Source organism: Artemia franciscana, chromosome 6 (assembly GCF_032884065.1).
Source record: "Artemia franciscana chromosome 6, ASM3288406v1, whole genome shotgun sequence".
NCBI classification, from domain to species: domain Eukaryota; kingdom Metazoa; phylum Arthropoda; class Branchiopoda; order Anostraca; family Artemiidae; genus Artemia; species Artemia franciscana.
This window is the reverse complement of record NC_088868.1, coordinates 8,185,505-8,204,417: the sequence shown is the minus strand read 5'-3', so window position 1 is coordinate 8,204,417 and position 18,913 is coordinate 8,185,505. Positions and strand designations below refer to the sequence as shown.

Genomic DNA, 18,913 nt, shown 5'->3' with positions numbered 1-18,913 from the left:
TGGCCTTCAATAAGTGCTTCAATAAATCGTGCCTCCGTCTTTACTCTTTGACCCGGAACGTTTCATTTGTTAGCCACAATTTCTTTGAAGAACTTCTTTTGCTAAATATCATGTTATGCTCATTCGCTTGTCTGTGATTTGAAATACTTTCAGGCGTCTTCAGTGCCATTAAGCTTGCCAAGCAGCTATAAGCGATTTGATATCTCAATACTATACTTCAGGTGAGTACTCTAGTCCTCAGGCCTATCATTATTTGCTGTAACTGGCTTTCTTTTCGAAACCTTTGCTGGGATGCAAAGCTGCGCTGCAGCGCACATGAGCCTGTGATCTGCATTTGTGAGCTCTGTTCATATGTAAGTTATACAGTTCTTTGGCGATTACTCAAGCCTTTAGAGATAGCTGCGTAGTTGATCTTTTTTTTTGTGCAACCATCTTTTTTATACCACTTGTACTAGTGAAGAGTTTTGCGTTGAAAGTAGGTGTTTGTGTAACAAGATCATGATATCGATAACCTTAAAGTAGGTGAAGCCATTATCGTTAAGTTGGATGAGCGATACAGAGCCGATTGTGTTGTACCAAACCCTATTCATTACGCACTACCAAGTTGAGGTCACTGAGAAGAGCAGTAATATCAGGGGGGCACTGTCGTGAGACATCTGGTAGAATCACAGTTTAATTCTTGCTTGGTTTGTCATCAGATTCGTTGTTTGGGCTAAAAAAACGGTGACAGTCCTCTCACAATGCTTTTGTCCAATGCGGGCATTCATTGGTCTGTCGTGACAAGATAAATTTCTTTCTTGTGACACTTTTCAGTATGACGTTCATCCCATTTCTTCTCTTGCTCACTCCAGACCAGAGTAAAGAGTAATTGTTGCCTTTTTGCTCTCCTCCACTTCCAGTAAGGCTGTTTTGGATGTGACCAGTAGACAAAAATTTATTCTTCTGAAGCTTTGCAGAAAGTAGGTTCTTTGATACAGTTACATTCAGAGTAAAAATATTTAAGGTGACTATTTCAAGCCCTTTTTGATACAAAAGGTTTAGTCTGTAAGTCTGTCTGACGTCATCAGCATGTTCGTTGATGCACAATGGTCAAAACCTTAAAAGGAAGTCTGAATCTGAGGCTATATTGTTACTTTGCGTAGCAGTTTTTGTACTGTGGAGAATAAATAGTCAAACTAAGACTAGGTCTTGAATCTGATTAGAGATGATTAGAGCTAGTCGAACCTAGATACTGAGATTCCCGGGGTGGGCTCCACCCGCAAAAGAGATTTTAGCCATCCTTATCGTGGTGTGTGGCTAGTGGCACCCCATACACAGGGGCACATGGTCGGCATATAGAATTTGCATCATTCTGAACAAGCTTCATCATGGTTTTTCGATCCCTACCACGGGTATTTGAAAATCTATGGATTGTTTTAGACTTATTTAAAAAAAAGATTCTACATGGTAAAATTACTTCGAGAATTAATCATAAAATTTACTTTTTTCATACCAAATTAAATTACCGTCACTCTGAAACAACAAAATCGATTCTTGTGCAGGCCGACTTGGGCTCACATTGAATAATCGATAACTTAACTAATGCCCTGAAGAAAAGTGTGGAATTACAAACTTAAACGTTTTGACTCATCATGTAATTTTTGTCTCCTATGCTTGAAAACAACAACTAGAAATTTGTCATTAAAGATGAAGAAAATCTTTGGTAGTTATGAGCAACCTGAGCCCCGTCTACATTCGACGTTTTCTGGAAAACTGAGACGGAAAACTGGAAAACTGGGTAATATAGACTGCTATTGCCGTCCCATTTTTCTTATTCTGTGTACGGCACAAAAAGATGCCGAAAATGGACCGGCATGCTAAAAATCAGGAAGTCAAGACACTGGGGTTTGTTTTATGGGAACCTAATCAAGTAATAAATTTGATAATAAGGCCATGGAACTTAGAATGAAAACTAAAAAGCTTGTAAAATCTCTCATAAGTTCTTACTCATTAGTAAGAAACTTTCTTACTAATTGACATTTAGTAATTGCGCCAACTAATTGGCGCAGTTTGTTCGAATGCGCACGACCTGATGGCAGGGTTTTCTTTGATGATTATGTTTATGGTATTTTTGTCTTTTAATTGGTATTATATGCTGTTTCCTTTTTTTTGATTATTTAATTGATTCTTTGAACTACTTGTGTATATTGTTTTTTTGTTCTTTATGACCATGGCTGTGCGGAGCTTTTTGCATCAAAAAGACATATGTACATACATTCATATAAAAATCTCATATTTAGTTGAGAAATAGAAAATGCTGATATATATATATATATATATATATATATATATATATATATATATATATATATATATATATATATATATATATATATATATCCCCGCGCCGCGCATGGCGCGGGGATGCCATGGATATTCTGTGGTAGCCACAACACTGTGCTGGGTAGAGAATTTAGAGTGGCAAATCCCTATATAGGCCAGTGTATTCTCCTGATGAGCCCTTATGTTGGGTGTTGCTTCTGAATTATTTGTCTATATTATTTTTTCTATTGTTTGGTAAATGACGACTTATACTTATTGACGACATGACTGCCTGTCCATGGATTATTCTTTATGGTTGATTGTGTGTGGCTATGCTGTTTGACCTATGTGATTGTATGGATGAGTAGGGTTAAGGCCTCATTCAAGTGCTGGTCTATATTAATCACTAAGTTAGGAAAACAGTCTTCCTTTTCTCCTTCTGTCTCTTTTTTTTTTTTTTTTTTTTTTTTTGTGTGTTTGTGCTGTAGCATTGGTGATTTCTCTTTTCATGATATATATATATATATATATATATATATATATATATATATATATATTTGTTTAATAAGATTTTGGGCCAAAGCTGCTATAAGTGTATCACCAGTTCCAGTTCCAAAAATCGTAGAGAGGTATATGGACTATCATGAAGTCCTTTCACCTCTTTGACTTCTTCATCAGAAAAGCTAGCGACTGGAAGCACTATTCTCCTCTAGTCAGCAAACAATGAGTACATACTATTAAATACAATAATGCACTATTATTGATTGTGGGAAGTGCGAGTACCTGATCTACCTGTATCAAACCAATATATTTTGATTTTTTTGAATTTTTTTGCGATTTTTCTCAATGTAGACATCTAAATGCATCCCAGAATTGTTGTAATGGACGGCTCAGACGGCGGTCGTAAAGATCGTAAAGTCGTTCGCAAGATGTGTTTCCGTAAAGTTCTCACCACTCACGTGAGCGTTTTACTTTACGTTCGTTTTGAGCAGCAAACTATTCAAATTTTTGAAGCATTTCATATTTCAGAGAAAAAGTCGTGAAGAAGTTAGGAGCTTGGGGTGTGAGTGTAGTTTATTGAGGCATAAGTGCTTGTTAAATATTCTTTTTTTCAGGATCAAGCATATCAAGATTCCCTGGTTTCTCCTATTTTCTTGTGAAGTTGACAAAAAATCTCTTTGAATATGTTTTCAATGCAGATCCTGTCTTTGTGTTTTCTTTGAGAAAACTGGTGTATGACAGGCTTTTCTTTTACTAGAGAAATCAGCATATCTTCAGTTTCTTGATTCCACATTTCCAAATCTATTTAAAAGTTTTGCTCTGGAACTCTTTCCCTGTTGGTCAACTTTTTGAACTTAACAAAAAAAAGTTAACTAAAGTTTAACTTTAATGCTTGTTCTTGTAAAGGCTTATGGAAGGTTAACAAAGCAACTTTACAAACTTTGCGAATGACTTTACAAACTATGTGAGCCATCTGAGCTGTCTGTAAGTTGCAACCTGGTTGTAGCCCCCAAAAAACAGCTGGGCACAACTACATGAGTTTGCTTCCAAAAAAAAGAGATTTAAACAGTACAAATAAAAAGTAAGTTAGCCTGTTGTTCAATTTATTGAGTAAAATTCTAGAAAATCTACTTTTTATTGTATTGGAAAGCAGTTAGGTGAGGAAAATGGAACTTTCAGGGATGAATCAATAGACTAAAGTGGGCTTGCCAATGTTCTGGGAAATTATTTTGAAGTCCCTAGGCTACATCTCTCTCTTGAGGGTACCAACCTTTGATGACCTTAAGATCTTTGTTGATTAAAGTGAAACAGCAAAATAAATATTCTGATTAGCCTAAATGATATAGAAGAAAAGCATTTTCAGCTATAATACTTTGCTCAATCCCAATTTGTGAGGTTTCAAAAATCTACAAGAAGCCTACATTTTCTAAATTAAAAAAAAAAACATTGATGTGGCTGTAAAATTTACTCAAATAACAGGAATTACATTTGGAAGACTAGGTCTAAAACCAGACAAAAAGAAACTGAAAATTAAGGTAAAATGTTGTTGGTAAGTGTTAATATTATTGGCTTAGAAATAAAGTAAACATACTACTAGATGCCATTTATTATGGTCTTTCTGAATACAATGATCAAATTTCTTGTAGGTTCAATTTAAAGCCCTTTAAGAATGTATAAAAATAATAATATTCTGCATTTTTGGATATAAGCCTAAAATTGGTCATAGCATTTGTTTCAAACTACTATTTCTTGCATAAATCCATTTTGTAAAAGTTGTATAATTCACAAACATTGATTTGTCAAGATTAAGATGAAAAAAAAAATCAAAACAAATATGCCATGGTTTCTTCTTATTCTGTTAGGTCAGTTAAAAACTGCCATTTCACCAATATGTCAAAAAATATCAAAGCTGAGAAAAGAAACATGACCAATGGAAAAATGAAGAGATTGTTGTGAATTTTTGATTTAACTTAATTGTGATAAATCAATGCTATTAGATTCTTCAACTTTAAAAAAATAGATTTGTAGTCAAATAGTAAGTTTGAAACCAACTTTTTAAGCCTTTTTTTTACACCAAAATACTAGAAATTTGTTGGTCATTTTTAAGAGTTCAAAAATGGCCAATGTATTTTGTGAGAGAAGCAATTATATTTAGTAAGAGCATAAATATGACATCTAGTGGTATGTTCACTTCATTTGTAAGTCAGTAATATGAACAGCAAAATATTTATTATGTTTTTTTGTTGAAATTTCCTGTCAAGTAGGCAATTTTCTAAGAAATAGAAATCAGAATAGTATTATCATAGTAGCTTGGGAATGCATTTTCAGACTAGGCTATGTTTTTGAGCCTGGATTCATTAGTGAAAGTTCTATTATCCTATCCTAACCACTTTCCAATTTGGCTAAAAGTATCTTGTCTATAATTTTGGCAGTCCCTTAATGTGGCCCCAGAAGGTAAACTAGTCCATATTTGCCAATAGTACAAAAACCTGCTTGAAAAAAAAAATTATTGAGAAAAAAACTGCCATTTGCAGCTGATTCAGGCTTGGTAAATATTATTTTTCTTAGTCTCAATTATAAGTTGTTATTAAGAAAACAAATTTAGAATTTTTTTTAAAAAGACATTGAAACCCCTGAAATGACACCACATTAAAACTGACACCATTTTGAGGGGTTTTAGCTATTTTTAAAAAAAATTCTAAGTACATTTTACTGTTAAGATTAAGGCTAATAATAATAATTACAATTCCTATAGGAGCTACAAACAACAATTTTATTTCTTTAGTCATTTTTTTTAGAAACATGCTTAAAAACTTCTTGTGGCTAAGGGCTGTTTTAAATCCTTTAAGAGCTCAAAATGGAATTTGCCCCAGAAGCAATTATTGAATCACAAAAGAGTACAAAAAGGCATCAAATGATATATTAACTTTAACCCTAGATGTCTAGTATGTTGTAAACTGCAATTTACCATTTTATCAGCTAAAGCTCCCTGCATCCACTGGCAGATCCAGGGAGGCTGGGGGGACCCTGCCTCTCCCCAAAGATTTTGCTTATTGGCACCCTTGTTACATTGGGCCCAATTGTGCAAACTTTGTACCTTACAGCCCTTTCCCCTTATAGCTATTAGATATTTTGTCTATGGTGAACAAAATGGCTATCTCAAAATCTTGATAGACTTTGGGAAAAAACTTTTCCCCAACTTTGGGGAAAAACAAATGTTGGAAGGCAGCTAGCTGTCCTCCAAAATTTTTGGTCACTTAAAAAGTGCACTATAACTCCTGATTATCAATCAAATAAGCTCTCTCAATCTTCTAGTATCACTGGTTCAGTATAATCATCCCTGAAAAAACTCATATAAAGTTGCATGTGTAATCTGTTTTTTGTGAAAAATGCAAAATTCTGTATTTTTGTATATAGGAGTTTAAAACCTCTACAGTAGAGTTCCCTGATATGCTGAATCTGATGGTGTGATTTTCATTAAGATCCCTTCAAGCTTTGAGGTAATTTTCTCAGGCTTTAACTTTTGATGGATAATATTAAACTTTAATATTAAATTTAATACATTTTGAATAAGAATCAAATTTCTTTTCTTTTGCTGTAGGCTGTCTATTATTATCAAGATTCTGTTTCTTAGAGTTTTGGCTACTATTGAGCCACATTGCTTATTACTTACAGTTTGCTACCATAAACTGTTTGATCAATGTTGCTGCAAAGACAGTTTTATTGTAATTTCGGAAAAGAGCCTGAAATCCATCAAAATGGTATCTGATCACCTCAAAAATGGTGACTACAAAGCAGCAATTTTTGCTGTTTTAAGTTTCAGCTTTGCTCCTTTCTTTCATCTGAAACTTTGCTTTTTTAGAGTTTTGTAAATAGGGAACTGTAAAGCTATTAATTGTAACTTTTTCAGTTTAATGGTTTGCTTTAAACCCAAGCACCAATCAGAAAGCAGAAATAAGCAAAAGTAATAAAGAAAATAAGCATCAAAGCATAATTAAATATAACCAAGTCAATAACCAAAATAATGCCACATCTCCCTTCTTTGTTTCTAGCAAAAACAGTTATAAATCCAACCTTGTCCACTAGGTCCACTGATGCAGGGGAGGGGAATGGTTTCCTGTTCACTAGGGGAAGAGTAGTTATTAATCTGACTTAGTTACCAACCTACTCACTCTATCACTACAGATATGTTCTTCAACAGTTTTAGTTCTAGTTCCCCTTTAAGAGTAAAAAGTGATTGGAGGGCAACTAGCCCCCCACACCCTCCTCTTAATATGTATCTTGTCAAAACTTTGAGATAGCCATTTTATTCAAAATAGTCCATATGTCATCTAACAAGGCCTCTGGTGTTGACACCCCCCACCTCAGAGCCTGGGGGCAAGGGTTTTCAGTTATGCCCCAGGGGGATATAAGGTTGTCAAGTGTCCTTTTTATGAGTAAAAAGTTATTGAATGGTGACCCAAGCACACCCAATCAAAATTTTTAGATACCTAATTTGTTCACCATAGTTGGAAAGTCAAGTAATTATTTCATTGGGGATTGTTACCTCTCCACAGTGAAAGGTCTCTAAGTTATGCTAGCTGCCCATTATTAACATATAAGGTTTTTTTATGGAAGGGGTGGTCATACAAAACTTAGAATGAGGCTCATACAGTTGGAAATCAGAACTTCTAGTGCCAGTTTTGAGAGTAAAATGTGATTGGAGGGCAACTAGCCTTGCCCCCCCCCCTTCCCAGCCTCTTTTCCTTATATTGATGTGATCGAAAATTTGAAATAGACATTTTGTTCAAAATAGTCCAAAGATCATCTAACAAGGCCTTTGGCCTTGCTATATAACTCCCCAGAGCATGGGGCAAGGGATGTAAATTGTACACTGGGGGCGTATAAGGTGTGGCTTTATAAGCATTGGAGGAAGCTCATTTGATTGGAAACTGGAAGTTCTAGTTCCCTGAAAGGGGCTTTTCCTCCTCAACGCCCTGATCTTTACGCTAAAGTTTGACTCTTTCTCTTAACTCTACTTTTTAAAACAGTAAAAAACTTTAGAGTAAAGAGCAGGGCGTTGAGGAGGAAGAGTCCCCTTCATATTCGGAGTAATTTCTGTTCGTTTTAAATTTTAATGTTGCTCCTTACTTTCAGTTAAAAAAAACTAGTTTTTTTATTTAATTTCTGAACGTTTTTGAATTAATTCATATTTTGGTTTTGGCTCTCCGCACATAAATAAGTAAAACGAAATTTGCATATTAATTTTTTTTTGGCTAAATGTCTCTCATAGTTTTAATTCGAAGATTTTGAGAAAAAAAGGAGCAGGGGAGGAGACCTAGTTGCCCTCCAATTTTTTGATTACTTAAAAAGGCAACTAGAACTTTTAATTTTTAAAGAAAATTTTCATTAGTAAAAAATATACGTGGCTTACGAATTAACTTACGTAACGAACTTCTATATCCGTATGTTTTTATTACGTATATGATGGGGTTCACCCCCTCGTCAATACCTCGCTCTTTACACTAAAGCTTAAATTTTCTCCCAATTCCTTAATAATGACACCTGAATCACAAAGGCCATAAAATAAATAGTTGAAATTATTAAAAATACTTTAGCGTAAAGAGTATTACGAGTAGGTGAATCCCTCATATGCGTAATAATTTCTGTTTGGTTTAAGTTTTAATGCTGCTCCTTACTTTCAGTTGAAAAAACTTTTCATATTTATTTTTTCATTGTTTTTTTTAATAATGCTAGAAAATCCTGCGCCCCCTTCATTGAAATTCTCTTCCCCCATGACAAATTCCTCCATAGAAAGATCCTCCCACAACCCCCCCCCAAGTAACAATATCCCCCTGAAAACGTCTGTACACTTTACAATAACCATTACTATATGTAGACACTATGTAAGCCCCTCCCACGGGAACTGTGGGGGAGTAAGTCGTCCCCAAAGACATAATTTTTAGGTTTTTCGACCATGGTGAATAAAATGGCTATCTCAGAATTTTGATCTGATGACTTTGGGGAAAAAATGAGCGTGGGAGAGGGCCTAGGTGCCCTCAAATTTTTTTTCACTTAAAAAGGGCCCTAGAACTTTTAATATCCGTTTGAATGACCCCTCTTGCGACATTCTAGGACCACTGAGTCTATACGATCACCCCTGGGAAAAAAGTAATAATAATAAAAACGCATCCGTGATCTGTCTTCTGGCAGAAAATGCAAAATTCCACATTTGTAGATAGGAGCTTGAAACTTCTACATTCGGGTTCTCTGATCCGCTGAATCTAATGGTGTGATTTTCGTTGAGATTGCATGACCTTTAGGGGGTGTTTCTCCCTATTTTCTGAAATGAGGCAAACTTTCTCAGGCTCGTAAATTTTGATGGATAGACTAAGCTTGATGAAACTTATATATTTAAAATCAGCAATAAAATGCGATTCTTTTGATGTAACTATTGGTATTAAAATTCCATTTTTTAGAGTTTTGGTTTTATTGAGCCGGGTTGCTCTTTACTACAGTTCGTTACCACGAACTGTTTGATTTGAATGGTCATTTATTGTTTTTTAATTTTTATTATTATTTCTTCAAAAGTTTGTGGCAATGAACAATATTAGACCTAAATGTCATCAGACAAAAGCTCTGAGAACCTACCTTTCTGAAAGTATACACCTTTTGAAAGTACAAAAACATCATTATCACCTTAGTACGCGGTTCATAAGTTTTTTATCCTATATATATCTTACCCATGTCTTATCACTGAGCTCGCTGGTGAATGCGTAGACCCATAGTTTTCCTAGTGTTTTGTAAACGGCACGGGCAAACGGCGGGGGTACCTATGACTCTTGTTAAGAAAAAATACTTGTCTATTAGCTTTTGGAGAAGCACACTCGCCTAGTGTCTGAGGCAGGTTAACCAGAATTGACACGTCGCCTGGAATCGCAGGCAAACAAGCTTACAGTCCAAAACCTAACTGGGCTCGCCCGCCCGTCTTGAGTGTTGGGTCTGGTTTAGCACCCGATTCATAAGCTAAGGCAGTTGCGCTAACAATATATATATATATATATATATATATATATATATTATTGACTCAAATGAACAGAAGTGACTGTAAGTATGAGGGGGGGGGGGTAATCAAAAGCGGGAAATGTAGCCGTTTTGAAATGACTAGGATTATTAGCTACATGCTGCATTTCACAACATTTGAAACGTAAATTTTACCATGGAATATATATCAAACCAAACCCACATATATCATTGAAAATATTTATTACTGACATCGCTTAGACCGGAAATCATAAGAAAAACAATAATGCTTATGAAAGTTCTTAAGCATGGAATCTATTGAAACCTCCGCCATACACAGTTTTAGGCTCTGTCCTTGTTTCTGGGGCAGATTCATGGATGATGTGGTTTGCATTTGGAAACACTGTTTAGAGTCTTTAGACCTTTTCCATAAACATTTAAACAGTTTTGACAAAAACGTAAAATTTACAGTGGAGTTTGAAGAAAGTGATAAACTACCTTTTCTGGATATCTTATTGATTAAAAGTGAGTCCCATTTACTTTTTTCAGTTTATAGAAAGCCTACTCACAGTGATAGGTATTTGAACTTTCACTCTTGCCACCCTATTTCAGTGAAAAGAGGGGTTGTGATTGCACTGGTGGATAGAGCTTTCAGAATTTGTTCCCGGGAGTTTTTAGATTCTCAATTGTTATATTTGAGGGATATTTTATTTTGTAATAGCTACCCGATTAAATTCATTGATGAGATAATAAAAAATAGACGCATTAAACACAACAATAGGGTTATTAGGGTTTCACAGTGCACAGAATTAAACTTACCGAAAAGTTTCATTTCTTTACCTTATGTACCTACTTTGGGGGAGATGCTTAAAAGAATTTAGGTAAATATAACATTGATACATGTTTCCAATCAGTGAGACCATTAAGTAGTTTTCTTAATTCTGGGAAGGATTTAACCCGGGGAGATTTAGTTAGTGGGGTGTATAAAATTCGTTGTTCCTGTGGAGCCTCCCGAAACTTTTGTTTCGGCTCTAGCTGAACATACATTCTTTTATACCAAACATTTTATACAATTTTATGAGGCTACAGCTATTTCTAATGATAGAGTTTTCTCTCAGTGGGCGAGGGAGGCTATAGAAACTAAAAAACATATATTTGCTAATATTTCAATAATTAGAGACACAGGGAATTTAAATACTGACCCAATTTATGATATTCTTTTGAAAAGTGAACCAATAGTCGATGGGGGAATTAAAATTTTACACAATCACCAGGGGACAAGATTAACCACTAGACCAAAAAGAGTTGCTTTAGTGTTAGCTTACAAGAGGATTATTTTGCACTGAATAATTAACTAAGTTTCAATTTTCATAATTTTTCCTCAGTTGCTCTTTGATTTTCATTGAAGTAACTCAAATATCTGCTTTTCCCTGCGTGGATAAGTAGCGACAATTGTATTTATTATTATTGGTGGTGGTTTTTATTTGTTTTTAGATTAGTTTTCTTTTAATTTTCTATCTTGTGCTGAAGACGCCTTGTTTGGATACAGGCGAAATCCGCGTTGTTTTAGTCTTTCAATTCTACTGGCCGTCGTCTCGTTTGAAGTTTTCTTTTTGTAGAGTTTTATATCTCTTGTTTGTTTATAATAATAATAATAATAATAATAATTTATTTTTGACCCGCTAAAAAAAATCAAAGCGGAGTACCAATAAAAGAAACAAAACAAACACTACACAAAACAAAAAAACAAGAAACTAAAGCAAACGAGTAAGGCCCCCGTGGGCGGGCAGATACTTATAAGTAGACTGGGGTATTTTGCCAGCAAGCTCTGCTTCGACCCAATATCCGGGAAACTATAAATAGATATGAGGCTCCTGAGGAGTAGTGATATTGCTATTAAATGAAAGATATTCACGCTTTGAAAGATTAAGAGAAAGTCCAATCGCATGAAGTTTAGATGCTACTGTTGAAACAGACAAAGAGAAACCTTTTTTAGTCCTACTAATCAAAAGAATATCATCCGCATAGGCAAGATAAGAAATATTTACAGAATTGAGGGTGCAAGTAGGTGGGATAGAGGAAAGGACATATGATATACAAAGTTTCAAAATAGAGAGTTGATAGGACAGCACCTTGCCGGACCCCACGTCGAACTGGAATTTTACTATCTGAAACCCTTATATCCGTCTTAATCCGCAAAAAGAAATTTGAATACCAATATATAAGAAGAAAAATTACCGATATGTTGATACCGTGACTAAAAAGGGAAAAGATAGCTTGGGAATGCGTAACAGTGTCAAAGGCTTTGGAGAGATCCAAAGCACATAAATGTAACTCGAATCCCTTTTTAGTAGCCTCAGTAAGAACATTAGCCAAAACTCGATGAGCCTGCTGGCAACCTACCCCAGCTGAAAACCCAATCTGATTTTCACCAAAATATGCCAAAGAATTAACTGATGGCAGGAGAACATACTCAAACAATTCGCTTATATTGCAGGAAACCGTTATAGGCCTGTAAGATGCACACTCAGTCGGAATCTTCCTCTTTTCAGGATTGAAGTAACTGTTCCACACAAAAAACTTTCAGGCACAACCGAGGTGCATAAGCACATTTGAAACAGAAGTTTTAAATGTTGGACTAGAGCTGGACAATCAACATTTTGGTGTTTGACACTTATACCATCACAGTCAATAGAGCTAGACTTAAGCTTCCTTATAGCTTGTGCCACCGAAACTAAATTAACTGGGAGGATTTGGTTCTGGCGGAGTGATATGGGAAGTGCAGAAATAAAAAACCTCATAAAAGTAGCATGAACAAAATGGTTTATATTGTTGAAAATCTGGTCGTAATATTTGCACCAAGCAGCAGGACTAATTGGGCTACTTGTTGACGAAGAGTCATCGATTTTATTTGAATTTACCACATTTTTCCAATCGAAATTACTTGACGGGAATTTGCAAATTTTAGATTTTGCAGACAGTAAATACTTTTTATACTCTAATTTAGTTTTCTGTTTAAGCTGAAACACTACACCGCTACGTGGTCGTTCGCAAGAAACCCAAATACGTAGCCAAAATTTGGCTTTATTTTTCACTGATTTTAGACCCGGATCCCAAGACCATTCAGGCTTGCGCGTATTAAATTTAACACGTTCTTCGGGAACAGCAACCCTCCCAGCTTCCTTCATGCATGATATAATATCAAAATATTATTTATTCAGAAAATTCTTATCATTTACAAATTTAGATCCAACCTGAAGTAGCTGAAAAGAAACTTTTGAAGTAGCTGAAGTAGCTGAAAAGAGACAAAAAATCTGTAAGGGTAGAAATATAAAGAGCCCTATCAGCCTTATTCCAATTTCGTCTGGTAAAACATCTACGATTCCCACGTCTATTAGAACTATCTTGCGATAGAGAAATACTAAGCATGAAGGAAATTGGTAGGTGGTCTATATCGCTTTCTATTTCATGTACAGAAACAGTCGAAACAGATAAATTGGGAGGGCAAAGAACATGATCAATATTAGTAAGGCTCCCAGAATGATGGATGTAAGAAAACGAACGATTCTTATCCACTAGCTTAAACTCAGATAAAGACTCGAAAACCATATCAGACCGAATATTTGAATTCAGTAAATCAGCATTAAAATCCCCGGCGACAACAAATTGATAACCGAGAGATGATGCGGATTCTGTCACATTTTTCAAAACACTACAGGTCTTGGCAAACTTATTCAGTTATTGAACCGACTTACGATCACAAGGAAAGTACATGTTAATAAGTATTAAATCGGCAATTCGCACGGCCAAGAGGTTTTCGACAGCACAGGCGTCGTGGATGAAAAGGAGCTACGTCTCAGTATACAGGCGAGACCTCCGGAAGGTCTACCAAACGTAGATCTTGCAGCACTCACAAAAGTAATAGGGTTTGCACTCCGTTTCAACAAGTTGGTATTATCTGAAGATAAAAGATGCTCTTGAAGACAAACGATGTCATAGTTGCTCGAAAGTTCGTCAATGATGTGCTCTTTTTGACGTGTTCCATTTATATTTTACGAAATAACCGAGAATTTTTGTGACATCATTTTTTCACAGCAGTCGCAATACGAGACTTAAGCACTGGACATAAAAGACTATTTGAAGTGTGAGAATCGCCACAGCTTGCACATTTAGGTATATTTGTACAGGGCGCATCTTTCGAAAAAATGTGATTTTCGGCGCAGCGCGCACATTTTTCCACCTGACTGGTACAATCGTTGATAAAATGATCAGGAGACCTGCACTTAAAGCAACATCGCGGTACACTTACGAAATCATAAATTCTGAAAATCTCGTAACCTATTTTTACTCCATTCTTCATAGCGTCACGTTTTGCAAACGAATCTGAAAAGTCTAGTTTGATAGTTTGGGACAAACCAATTTGGTTTGCGTCAACGACTCCTGAGTGCATTTTGAATTCGGAAGCATTAAATGACAGCGGGATTCCTTTTATTATTCCAAGGTAACGTTTCTGCAGAATCTTCGTGCCAATACCCGAGACTACAGACTTCACAGACTCACAGAAATCAGAAGCTACCGATTTTTCAATGTTTACAAACAGTTTATCTCCCACCGGCCGAATACTAGCAACCGAATCATGACCACTTAATTGATCGATAAAGTCTTTGCGGCTTGTCGGATCTCTAATAGATGGTGGCAATTTAGAGACAACAATAGTAGAGTGGTTATCGGCAGGTTTCGAGGCTCCAGGCTGTGGTAATGGCGGGAAATGGTTGAAAAACACATCAAACTGATTAGAAATAGTCTTTAGCTGGATACGCAGCTCGTTTACTCCCGAAAAGAGAGCAAGATAAGCTGTAGCTGGTATCAATGGGACTTCACTAGGGTTTAATATACAAAATATTTGATTTCCATTATGATAGTAATCATAATTTGATTTTTGAGCCCCCCTTTTTGTATTGAGGCTGTTCATCTGTAACATCTGTCCGTTTTAACTTTGATTTTCCCTTTCATGCAAGAACTTGTTTAGTATTTGACCAACTTTTTTCTTTCGATTTAAATACTAATTTTTCTAATTTTGATAAGATTTTGTCTTATTTTGAAAAAAATGAGAATATAGTTGCACACGTAACTCAGTCTGGTAAATACATTGGGAACAGTTCCAAATAAAAATCATGCCTATCCCAAAATTTGTAAGTGCTTTTAACTTGAGATACACTCAAACTACAGTTTTCATTTGATTCATTTTAGTGTTCTTTGAGAACACGCCCTCCCTCCGAAATAAATTGCTATACAAATGGCTTCCACAATTCGTTTGCCTGAAATAGGGGTCTAAACAAGTATGTGCGAAACCGAATGAAATTACAGATTTATAACGTAAAATGAAGTATTTTAAAGATGGTGATAATTTATTTTCTTTTTCAGCATTCTTCAAGTTTATGGCGCTACCTTTTTGTTAGAAAACGAAGCACTGGAATTTGTCCTGGTGTACCTGTTGAAGACATTAAACTATATAGCAATTAAAAATTACAGGGTAATCACTAAATAGATTACTCTTAATAATACAACATCATGGAACCAAAAAACCTGATTACAAATCCTATAATAAAGACGGGTAAGTTTTATGCTTCTATTTATTGAATATCTCACTTAAATAGTATCCCCTCAGTAGTTTAAAGCGGATCCATAGCAGGCTTCTTCTTTCTTCCTTAATGGTTTAAGATCACGAAGAAGTTTAACGGCGATTCCCTCAAGACGCAGGCGTTTTTAATTTTCTTCAAGACGCTGGTCCTTTCTAAGCTGAAGAACCTAGGGTGTAGGGGGAAAACATACAGGGCCCTGCCAAATCAATATGCAAACATAGATATTGCATCATAGTTTTTTTTTTAATCCGCGAGGACTGGAAAAAAATCTGATTGGGGCCACTAGTCAAGATGCATAACAGGGAATGTTTAACTGTGTTAAGGATGGCGCATTCCCGTATAACATGTTTCTTAGGCTCCGTGGGAAACCCCAGCTTGAAACTAATGGGGACACACACGTGGGGTGTCACGTAATGAAGATGTACACGCGGGATGTTACACATTACTTAAGCAATTCCAACGGGACTCTAGCATCGAATTCCAACGGGACCCTAGCATCGAATTCCAACGGGAGCCCCAGCAGTCAATTCCAAATGGGCCCTGGCATCCAATCCCAACCGGATCCTGCTAGTCATGTGGGGACCCTTCACTTGTAACTGAGTATGACGCAATCTCTCATGACTTGTTCAAGGTCTGGGACCGCCAGTCAAGTTGGGAATCCCCACTTGTAACTGAAAATGACGCAATCTCGGGTGACATGCTAGACTTCAGGGGCTTCGTGGGCAATCTCTGGTTATAACTGCGGACGGTGCACACGTGGGATATAACGTAATACTATAGTACACCGATGTGTTACTTAATAGTGGATTGTTTACTTATGTAGAGGATGGTGCATTCTTGTGTGAATTGTTAGAGGTCAGAGCCCCGCCAGCCAAGTGGGTAACCCCCGCTTGTAACTATCGATATCAAAATTCCGTTTTTTAGAGTTTCGATTACAATTGAGCGGGTTGCTCCTTACTACAGTTCGTTACCACGAACTGTTTGATTGTATCTATTTCATTTGTTTTATACATTTATGTATTTGTTATTGTTTCATTGGAGTTTATTTAATCTACTAATCTGCTTAGTTAATTTGGTCTATTCAATCTGTTTAGTTTTGTTTTTTATGCTTTTTATTTTATTTATATTTTCTTTTCTTCTCCTTTTTGCTCTTCTCTCTGTGAGTCTGTGATTATTTTAATTTTTGTTCTGTTTTTTTTTCTTCTCTGAGTAAGTGACTCGTTAGTCCTCCCTCTTCTTGACAAGCCAAAGAGCCTGTGGGGTAATAGTAAACTGTAATATTGTATGCGTATTTCATGATGAATAAATCTCATGAAAGGGAAAAATGGTTCAAACTGAAAAATATAGAAAAAACATTATCCTATATTGGAACCAATTGAATTAAGTAATGCAAACCTCATCTTGATTTTACCTTCTCCTCCTCCTAAAATGATTCATTGGGTCCTATACTCCTCATCGGAAGACAGAAACAAAATTCATGTTCAGTTTGAGTTGTACTCTCTGACGCTTTTTAATTTTTATTTCAGAAGTCGGAGATACTTACCCGAGCGATCATGATGATCTTGTTCAAAGTACCAAATTTTTTTCAGTTCCTAAGTCTGAAGATATTGACACAGCTATGGCCCCTGGAACGCTTATGCAATTCAAGCCTGACCCTGACTCCTTTGATGTGAGTTTAAGCAATGTTAAGGAAGAAGGTATAATTTCCAGTTGATTGAAACATAACTTTGTTTTGCTGCTGTTTTAATACCATTTAACTATTTTGTACAAGCCTGTATAATCATAGCGACAAAGTGGCATTGGATTACGTCTTTAAAAGCCACTGTATCTTTGAAACAAGTGTAGTGGCTTGTAAGAACTGAATTAAGGAGTTAGGAACCTTGTTTTGCTTCTGTTTTAATATCACTTAACTAATTTGTACAAGCCTGTATGATTATAGCGACAAAGTGGCATTGGATTACTTCTTTAAAACCCACTGTATCTTTAAAACAGTCTAGTGGCTTTTAAGAACTGAATTTAAGGAGTCAAGAACTTTGTTTTGCTTCTGTTTTACTATCACTTAACTATTTTGTACAAGCCTGTATAATCATAGCGACAAAGTGGCATTGGATTACTTCTTTAAAAACCACTGTATCTTTCAAAGAAGTTTAGTGGCGTGTAATAACTGAATTAAGGAGCCAGGAACTTAAATTGTGTGTTGTTTTCTCTTCTCCTTAGAACATAAAAGCAAATGTTTTGTCCTCGATTTTTGGTCAGGACGTGACATTGTAAAGCTGATATATGGAATTCTTTGCTATTTTGCTTCCAATGGTGAAGTTTTTCTTTCGATCTGATACCATTTTCGTGCGGTTGCGGGCAATTTCCTGTAATCCCCGTAAATTTGTTTTCACAATAAACTTCTGCCGTTAAAACTAACGGAAATCACAGTTAACATTACGGCATTGGCTTGGGTCAGTAGTTTGTTCTCTGCTAGGCTATATCTGACGCTGCTAACATGATCATTAGCATAGATAATTTATAATTATTTAATCCATCGGAGTGACCTTAGAAAAACCTTAGTACTGGACATGTATGTTTTGAGAATGCGCTCGCCTTTGACTCTTTTGGAAGTTCCCTCATCAAACCTCCAACCTCCCCAAGTAAGTGCCTGTAAAATTTTGGTTTTTCAATTGAGTTGGTCTGTCTCCTCAACTCTATATTAGCGTGAACATGCAAAAATTTTGATATTTGGGACCAAAATTGTCAGGTCTTGCCATTTTCTAGTCATCAACTGATCATGCTCTAATGGAGTTGAGAGATTTCCCTAAAATGTAGAAATTATTCAAGCTATATATATATATATATATATATATATATATATATATACATATATATATATATATATATATATATATATATATATATATATATATATATATATATATATATATATATATATATGTATAAATATATATATATATATATATATATATATATATATATATATATATATATATATATATATATATATATATATATATATATATATATATATAAACTATCCCAAAAAAGTTTTTGAAATGAAAACAAAGATCTCCATAAAACCAAAAATGAGTAAAATTGAATAAAATCAGCATCAACATTTTTTTATTTTTTTATTTTGGGTTTTAGACCAGGGAACTTCTTATATAAGGAGTAGTCGCAGAAATTTTGAAAAAAGGCTCATTCTACTGGAAATTGAAGGGGCAAGTGCCATGTTTAACGTTCGAAAGTGATAGAAGGCAGCCCCAGCCCATGTCCATCATTTTTCCAAACACATCCAGTCAAAATTTTGAGATTTTCTCTTTGTTTTGCGTAGTTGAAAAATCTGGAAATTATGTCCCCCATATAATCACCACTACCCTCCCCAGCCCTCAGAGCATGAGTTGTAAGTTATGCTCTGGGGGCTTATCGGGTTTTTATAGAAAGGATGGTTGTATAAGCTTTGG

The 18,913-nt window shown here is 35.5% G+C and overlaps 1 protein-coding gene across 8 annotated transcripts in view; it reads left to right on the top strand.

Annotated features, from left to right (window-relative positions):
* Positions 1-3,231: 3,231 nt before the first annotated feature.
* The window catches only part of LOC136027992 (zinc finger protein 510-like), a 41,543-nt gene continuing 25,861 nt past the window's right edge, over positions 3,232-18,913 (top strand). For 2 of the 8 annotated variants that reach the window (XM_065705518.1, XM_065705515.1), the window contains exons 1-3: positions 3,232-3,364; positions 15,229-15,418; positions 16,973-17,143. In XM_065705518.1, the coding sequence (XP_065561590.1) occupies positions 15,376-15,418; positions 16,973-17,143 (214 nt within the window). In that variant the 5' untranslated portion in view covers positions 3,232-3,364; positions 15,229-15,375. Of the gene's footprint in view, positions 3,390-4,067; positions 4,338-10,308; positions 10,330-15,228; positions 15,419-16,972; positions 17,144-18,913 lie in introns of those variants that run through there. The other 6 variants (XM_065705517.1, XM_065705512.1, XM_065705510.1 and 3 more) reach the window with 6 other exon arrangements.